This window comes from Lutjanus erythropterus, chromosome 2, assembly GCF_056507025.1.
Source record: "Lutjanus erythropterus isolate fLutEry1 chromosome 2, fLutEry1.hap2, whole genome shotgun sequence".
Classification (NCBI taxonomy): Eukaryota; Metazoa; Chordata; class Actinopteri; order Lutjaniformes; family Lutjanidae; genus Lutjanus; species Lutjanus erythropterus.
In genome coordinates, this window is record NC_139318.1 from 20,928,742 (window position 1) to 20,937,500 (window position 8,759).

Here is an 8,759-nt window from a genome sequence, read left to right on the forward strand (position 1 = left end):
GTTGATTACAGTCAAACATAACTCAGTGACTACGTTTGCATGCACAAAATATTTTGTTTGTTCTTTTTTTATTTCTTCTTATTTGTTAATATTCATTTTTACATGCAGCTTGAGCCATTTGGCTGCTTTACATCAAAATAGATTTTTCTTAAAAGTTTTCCACTGGTGGCTCCTTTTTAGATTCATTCAACCTCCTTCTTGTAAAGGTCAGTGTTGCGATCCACCATGTCTTAAATCAGAAAATGCTCCATTCAGAATAAGGCCTATTTCAAAATATCCAAACAGAATATACTGTTTATATAACATGTATCAAATTCAAAATACTGTGATATTCTTATTAATAGTGGAAAATCAGTGTGCATGTAAACGTAGCCACTGTAAACCTCTCTTCACGTGTCCTTCTGCCTTACACTAACCTTATAGAAAACATTAACAACAAAAGTGAGAGAACTGAAGTGTTAAGATGCAGGTGAATAAATCATGCATTGCAGGATTTTGGCAGGAGATTATGAAAGGAAAATGTTTCATTACAGCATCCCAATGAGGATTTCAATGCCAAGGCTACGGTTGTCTTAAAGACCAACAAAAGAATAAGGTGAAATGAGAGGTAAAGCACCATCGCTGCCGTGTCTTTAACCCTCCTTCAACACTTGTGTTCCGTCAACAGACTCCTCTTCATCAACCCGTCTCTCTCTGCTCTGGCTGATCTGACCGCAGCCACATGAATCTCCTCCAGTTCAGATCTTGGCGTGCCAACAGGCAGGCGAGAGACAAACATGGCCATTATTTATTGTGTCCCTGTGTTGATGTGTTGATACACTGAGAGGTTGACGGACTTCACCTCTGGAAGGGTTTGCGGACTTTCTTCCTCCTTCTAGGGGGTTTGCCACCCTCAGCCCACGTCTCACTGGACTCTGGCCGGTGACCCCCAGGCATGAAGAAACCTGTCTGGCCTGGGGGAGGGGAGAATGGGGGCGCTCCAGCACCAGGTGGCTGGTGATGGGGCGGACCTGAGGGGAAGAAGCCCCCGTTGGCAGCCATATCATTAGGAGGACCTCCCTTGAAGATGCGGTTGAAGAAGTCCTGCAGATCTGCAGGGTTGGTCGGACCTGTGGCGTGCTCTGAGGGCGTCCTGGAAGTCAAAGTTGGAGAGTTCAGAGAACTTTCGTTTTTAAGGGTTCTTATTTATTTATAAAGCATTTTATACTTACTTTTTATTTTTTGAGATCTTGGCAAAATCACATTTTTTATGTTTATGTACATTTAGTTTTTATTTCACTTTTATAGTGAACTGATGATCTTTTATGCTTTTATAGATGATCATGTGGAAACAATCAACGAAAGCCAATAATAAAGACAAAATACAAACAGTATAGTACAGTACAGTGGAAACATTTTATGATTATTGCAAGAGCTGCAACGATTAATTGATTAATTGATGTTTTCAAGATACAGTACAGCTGCTTTTCAAATTACTGTACAAATTAAATTACTCTACTGTGTGTAATTCAAATACACTATGATAGAATAAAGTACTGTATATAAAATATAGTTTACTGCGTTTCACTGCTGCTTCTGATTGGCTAATTTTTGGTCTGTCCGTACAGTAATGATTCTGTGCCAGGCTTTTTGATGCATATAACCATAAGTGGTTTATCACTGTAACTGTGATCACTATAAGCCATTTCCACTGTATGTGACTTTTCTGTCAACATCATTACCACAACAATGAAGCACTAACATTAGGAATTTGGGAAATTTATCAATCACAGAGGAAGGAGATGTTTTATCAGCAGAGACTGAAAAAAAAACAATTCAAATTAAATTTAGAAATCATATTTACATACATTTATCTCTTAAAACAGAAATGCATCCTAACTTCACTTCCATAATGGAGACATATTCTGCAATGATACTTTTTTTTAATTTCATTTCACCATATGTCTAAAAGACCACTGGTGTTTAATTATTTCCAACAAGAAAACTGATGTTCCAGACATGTAAAACTCCTCAAAACTGCCAAGATCAGTTACGATTTATCTGAGGAGCAGCAGGATGAAATAGATGCTTCAGCACAATGAAGCCACAACAACAACCTAAATGTGAATAAAAAAGATCATACCTGTGTCGTGTGGAGTTGCTGTTGTTCTTTGAACCAAAAGAGATGTGATAGGGCACACGATGCGTGTCAGGAGAAATGCCTATTCTCTGGCAACCTGCCCACTCTGAAACATGACAGCATCACAACAGGTCACATGACTGAGAGAAAAAGTGTCTAGGGAATACTCTGAAGCTTCTCTTTCACTTGACAACACGTAGTGGATGTAGTGGATACTGATAATCTGGGATACTGAGGAGGCGGGCTGATACTCTTTACAAAAAACTGACGTTCACCTGTGATATCATAGACTTTGCCATCCATACAGGCAAAGTATGTGATACGTAGGCCCAGCATGCTGGACTCCGCCCACAGGTCCCCCTCCTCAGCACTATGGCAACGATTGCATTCAGCACAGAACCGGGCCTCAGCAGGTTCACGATCCATCTCGAACCGCCTGCACACACACGAGTCAGGAAGAAAACACAACTGCGGTCAAAGTTGACTGCATGAGACACAATTCAACTGTGTGTAACATGATGTTTAAATTCAGTCTGAGGAAATGTCTGATACTCAGTTCAGTGGGTGATGGCTGTGTGTAGCTGTACTCATGTATATTGTGTGGCAACATACTTGTGTTTGCCTTCACACTTGGTACACATCATGGTGTTCATGGCTTCCTTCAGGTCATCCTGCAGTTTAGTGAGAAACTCGTTCATGGACTTTGAGAGCTCAGTTGCTGCCATACGTTTCCTGCGTGGGAACCAAAACAGGCTGGTTGAGTGAAACATGAACAAAACAGGCCTAATGAATCAAACACACACTAAATCACTGTACAATTTTAGGCCAATGAAACAGAATATACATGTTTTGCAAATAATGCAAAGGCGGTGCTGACTGAAGGGTTCGTTCAGTGGTTAACAAAAGGAAGAAAGTTGGAACATTAATTTATTGAAGGGATAATTACATTTTTTTCATTTTATGCCTTCAATGACAGGACAGAAGAAGACACGAGAGGAAATGGGGAGAGAGAGTGGGGTAATGACACGTAGCAAAGGGCCATGGGCAGGAGTTGAACCTACGCCGCTCCAGAGGACTCACAGCATCTGTACATGGGGCGCACGCTCTACCAACTGAGCTATCCAAGTACCCCATTAGTATTTTTTTTAAGTGGTATTATATGAGCCTCTATGATGGGAAACCATTGTTATATAAGCCAAATAAGCCTCTCTGCAAAGCAACCAGACTGCTGTGCCAAAAACAGAAAATTTACAGGGTTCCTACAACTTTTCCAAAGTCAATTTCAAACACTTTTCAAGAATCTTCAACATGCATTCAAGTTTTTCCAGCACCTCACTGCTTGATAAATTACATATTTATATGCATATACTCAAAAAGTTTAATTTCACTTCTTCGTCAAATTACATCAGATGTTATTGTGCTATAAACAACCAAAATCATGCTTTGTGACAGCATTCTGCAGAAGAGTGAGAAATTAAAGGACTCAGTTTCAATGTTTCATAATGTGTCATCTGTATGGAAGTGCACTTGGCATCCCATATAACATGGGTGAGCCATTATCTGACTCATTTTGTTTCTTTCTTTTAGCAAAACAGATTTATTATGAAAGTAATGCAATTACAGTTAAAGTATTTTATCCAAAATACAAACGCCGTTTAAACCTTGAAAATGCTACATTAAAATTCAAGTATTTCAACAGATTTCCAGTGTTATTGTGTGAATTCAGTGTTTTAAAGGATAGTTTGGATACACTTAAGTCACACAATAATACAAACAAACTAACAGGTTGAAGCAGCAGTGGACAAGGAACTGCTTTGGAGAAAGTGATGTTTGGCTTATATAACAGCAGTTTCCTGTCAAAAAAGTGTGCCTGACAGTCAGGTAAAGCAATGATATCCTATATCTGCTATACATGGTACATTCTCAATATAGCATACACTAAAACTGGTATTGACTTTTTTTACGTCTGTAAAAAAAATATGTTTTGCTGCTGACCCTGTCCACAGCAGTTTAACTGTAACTAATACACTGACTATGGATATGTACCTCATACAATCTCATTTCAAATAGTCTGAACTATCCCTTTAAATCAAGAATAACATTCTACCAAACTATTAAATAATAAAATACAACAAATGAATGTTAATTTACACAGGTTAAAAAACAGGCTACAAAATAAATGTTACTTGGTCCGCTCTTATTATTATTATTTTTTTTTTGGCTTTATAATCTATTGTAAATGTCCTGTGATAACCTCTTCCTCTGTGTACTCACAGCTCATACTCTCGTCGTGTCTCTGGGTTACTGACAATATCCCAGGCAGCCCTCAGTACTTTGAACGCCTCTCCAGCTCGTGGGTGTTTATTCTTGTCTGGATGGACCTGAAAGAGAGAGGACAGAGGAAAAGGTTGCATGAGTAAAGTAGAAAATTTCAACCTCGGATACAGTGTATTAGTCAGTAATTCAGGCATCCGATAGCTGAAACTTCACACTTACCTGGACAGCCAGCTGTCTGTAGGCCTTCTTCAGCTCGGCCTCAGTGGCGTGCACCTCCACACCGAGCACTGTAAAGGGGTCGAGCTCGTCTTCTGGTACCTCCGCCAAGGCCAGCAGTCTCTCCAGCTCCTGGCCGGGTTGTCCTCTCCCTGCTCTGCCGGGTGACTCAGGGCTGGACGGCGGTACATGTCTGTCCCTCCTGAACCTGCTGCGGACTCTCTCCAGGAGGGACACCACCCTCTTCCAAAGCCGTGACTCCTGAAAAGCTGTCCAATAGCGTTTTCCCCTCTCTCCACTGAGGCGGACCATCATACCCTTTGCCCACTGGGAGCCGAGAACAACCAAAGCGCAGAAAAGTCTGAAACAAGATAAGGCAGCTGTCTTTACCCACTTCACTGACCGAACTATTTTATCCATCAGGTCCGTTATGGTGCATTTCGTCCATTTCAGAATCCGGCTAGCATCCGCCTTCAGTCCTGCTACATCTGTGACCTTTGCAAGGAGCTGCTGCCCGAAGTTGTAAAGTTTCACCCCTCCGGTCTCCACCCCAACTCCGCAGTTGTGAGTTAATGTGACAATGATTTCAATCATCATGTGGACGCAGGAGATGCACCAGAAGCTCAAAGACTCTGACAACATTTCCTTGAAAGCCGTGACGAGCTGATTGCCTGTCCGCCTGCGGCCTCGGTTCTGCTGATGGTGGTGATGGTTACGTCTGCGGGTCTGCTTGTGCCGACCACCACTCGACATTACATTGCCCTTCTGGACGGAAGAAAAAGCACTTTGCTCTGAAACCGATCCACTGTTCCTCAGTTTGCATCTCCTCCCAGATCCCTCATTCCTCCAGCCAGACTCCCCGTTCATGTGCTGCTGCTCCTTGGCAGCTTCATCCTCTTCTTGATTTATGACATGCAAATTCTCATGATCTGTGACGCTGTCATGCTCGAACCCATCTGAAGCCTCCTCAGTATCCTCTTTGGCCTCTGTGGATCCACAAAACTCTGCTTCACCAATGCCAGAGTCTTGTGGAGTGGCTGGATTTGGGGGGTCCTGAGATTTGAGATGTTTGTCCTCCTGCTCACAGTCTTCATCAATCTGTCTGGGCTCCCAAGGACTAGAATTGGTGACTGATGTGGAATCACCATCAGGGATCTCCTCATCAGTGTCCGTAATCTCCTTCTCAGCTGCTTCTCGCTCCATGTTTCCTTACAGCCTTTTGATTGAAATGCTGTGAAATCGGAATATCATGGAAGATGATCTCCTAGATCCATAATCTGTGGCAGCATTTTCCCCAGACTCTCATAAAAACGTGAGACTGGGGGCTCCTGAGGATCAGTCTCAGGTCCACCATATCAGCAGCCACTTCCAGGTGTCAAACAGCTTTTCACACACCTCACATCATGCATCAGGTCACCAGGTCTGAAAATCAACACATGAGAGTTCAAAAACCACACAGTGAATAAGACAAAAAAAAAATCAGTGAAGATTTTGTTTCTACCAGCATTCAAGTTTTTACACAATAAAAAATAAATGTGGGCTCTTCTGGTTATCTACCTTAATTTAACAGAAGAAAATACTGTATTACAGTGCATATGCATCTAGAAATATGAAATTATACATAACTCAAGAAAAGTTAATAATCAAGCAGAAATTCTCTAAACTTTCTCCTGCTGCTTTGCTCTGCTTTGCAAGATTGTAAACTGAAAATATTTGCTCAGACTATTGGTCGGACAAGACGAGACATGTGAAGACATCACCTTAGGGTCTAGAAAACTGTTACTAGCATTTTTCACTATTTTCTAATGTTTGATACTCTAAACACTGGGGATGCACTGATTGCGAAATTCTGGTCTGATACCAATGCTTAAAGTAACAATTTAGCTCTTAGCCAATGAATGAATGAATGTTTTGTGGTTGTTTATTTAGTTTTAGTTGTTATTTATTCCTACTTTTGTGTCAGGAATCTTCATTATAAAACAAGACATCCACTGCCCTTTTCCATCATATCAGAGACATGTCCAACCAGTGGCTTCATCTCAGCTAGGTATGCTAGCTACTGTTGTCCAACTGCAAATAACCAAAATAAAATTTAGAGAGTGCAAAACTGCTGCTACACAACCAATACACATCAGTTACCAGTGGTAACTGTTATCTTAGTTGCCAATTTGCTGATTGCAGGAAAATGTCAGCTGATACCCAGGTTCAGCTGATGAAGCAGTGCATCCCTAAACAGTTAAGGGACCAGTGTAAAGGATTTAGTGGCTTCTAGCAGAATGCAAACACCTCATCTCTCCCTACCCTCCAAGGATGTGAGAGAAACTATGGTGGCCATGTAACTCACAAAAAACACAATCTAGAGCCAGAAAATTTCTCCGTTCAGGGCTACTGTAACATGGAAGAGGACCCACTCCCTCTGTAGATGTAAATGGCTCATTTTAAAGTAACAAACTCATAATGATTCTTATTTTCAGGTTATTGTACACTACCGAAAACATACTTAGATTGATATTATGACAATAATGAATGAATGTCAATAGTAGTTAGTTGAATTCCCGTGAGGAATATATTTATAATAAATTCACACAAGTTTTTACTTTACACCTGGGGAGTTAAACTGGACCTATGTGTTTTGTTCAGAATGACTTCAGAACAACACTGTTTGAAGGAGCTCCTCAAGCATAAAGAACGAAACTAACACCGAATGAGTAATGTCGTTCATTAATTATTAACTTAAACATAATGGAACTGCATGACCTTATCTGCCCAGGCGTGATCTTCGGTTAAATTAGATTATCAAACTTGCTTTAAGACGTACATTTGTGATAGCACAGTATTTACATACATTCAGAGATACTGTTCAGTTAATAGCTAATGCAGTTAGCCAGAGAAGAACATAGTCTATCTTATATACGGGCAGCATGAACACACGTTTGAACTTTGAGAACCGATAAAAAGCCAAAGAAACAGCCATTACAAAACAACCAATCCTGTCTGGTGGACATGCTGACAGATCAACTTGGTATTAATTTAACTCTGACAACAATAGCAGATGTCTTCAAGGCGGCTAATGTTAGCTGTTAGCATGAGGAAGCAGACAGTCCAGCCAACAGGATGACAGACAGGCGCTACAGTCAGGGGCTAAAATTAGCTTTCCTCTGGCTGGCTAACCTGACCATATTTCGACTGAATTAGATCTCAAATTAAGATTAAACGACAGCACAGCAACTATTTGTTACCGCCTTTAGCTAACAAACAAACAGTCGAGCAGCTAAGTGTTAGCCGATAACAGTTAGCAAGCAGGACTAGCTAATGTTAACGCTGGTTTCCCCTTCTTCTTCTTCTTCCTGTGGGGTTTGACCAGTCAGCTAAGGCGTGTTTTGGACATCGGACGAGTCCAGTAAGGAGGCAAATTATTCTGCATTTTGCATTCAAATACACTAGATGTCATCTATACCTCTCAGATAATAGTGTAACCTTGTTTGTGAACAGACAGCCAAGTGTCCGTGTTGTTTTTTTAGCCACTTCTTCTTCTTCTGCTCCTTTTCCTATTTTCTTCCCATTTCTTCTTCCTCCTCCTCCCCCTTCTTCTTCTTCTTCGTTGCTTTCTGACTGTTAGCAAAGGCACCACTGCCACCCACTGATCTGTAGTAACCCTAGCAGTCAACGTTGATGTTTTAGTTTATATACAATAAATTGTATATTATAATTTTGAATTTAAATAGTATATTATAAAAAAAAAATAATAATCTGAATAATATATATAATATATTTATATATTATATTAAAAGTCCAGTGTGTAAGATTTACAGGGATTTATTATCAGGATATGGCAGAAATGGAATATAATATGCATGAATATGTTTTCATTAGTGTATAATCACCTGAAAATAAAAACATTGTGTTTTTATTACCTTAGAATGAGCTATTTGTATCTACAAAGGGTGCTTGTCCTCTTCTCAGGAGGCCACTATGTATACATGTAGTGGACATTCACGGTAGTGCAGCAAAAAAAAACCTCCCCATTAAGTCACCATTATAAACAAGACTAAAACTGCTGACAGGACACCTCAAATGGGAAACAAGGTTAGTCAAGACTCTTTCTATGCTGAAGTTTTGATCCTAGGAGGTTTTATATTTGAAAACT

The 8,759-nt window shown here is 40.4% G+C and overlaps 1 protein-coding gene across 2 annotated transcripts; it reads right to left on the bottom strand.

Annotated features, from left to right (window-relative positions):
* Nucleotides 1-276: 276 nt before the first annotated feature.
* Nucleotides 277-8,198, bottom strand: dnajc14 (DnaJ (Hsp40) homolog, subfamily C, member 14). Of its 2 annotated transcripts, none has more exons than XM_084731662.1 (7): nucleotides 8,090-8,198; nucleotides 4,616-6,034; nucleotides 4,394-4,500; nucleotides 2,732-2,851; nucleotides 2,395-2,555; nucleotides 2,123-2,225; nucleotides 277-1,132 (listed from the first exon to the last, which is right to left on the bottom strand). In XM_084731662.1, exons 2-7 carry the CDS (start codon nucleotides 5,813-5,815, stop codon nucleotides 838-840), a joined length of 1,986 nt encoding a protein of 661 aa, XP_084587788.1. In that variant the 5' UTR covers nucleotides 5,816-6,034; nucleotides 8,090-8,198; the 3' UTR covers nucleotides 277-837. The 2 variants fall into 2 exon arrangements, with proteins under 2 accessions (XP_084587788.1, XP_084587778.1); XM_084731652.1 differs by having other exon boundaries at nucleotides 8,070-8,198.
* Nucleotides 8,199-8,759: the final 561 nt, after the last annotated feature.

What these genes read in the sequence shown, in the direction of transcription:
- dnajc14 (XM_084731662.1), bottom strand. Translation starts at nt 5,815, where the DNA reads ATGGAGCGAGAAGCAGCTGAGAAGGAGATTACGGACACTGATGAGGAG. An exon ending in ACACGACGAGAGTATGAGCT is followed by an intron (nt 2,852 to 4,393) that starts GTGAGTACACAG and finishes GTTCCCACGCAG; the next exon opens with GAAACGTATGGCAGCAACTG. An exon ending in AGCAACTCCACACGACACAG is followed by an intron (nt 1,133 to 2,122) that starts GTATGATCTTTT and finishes TTTGACTTCCAG; the next exon opens with GACGCCCTCAGAGCACGCCA.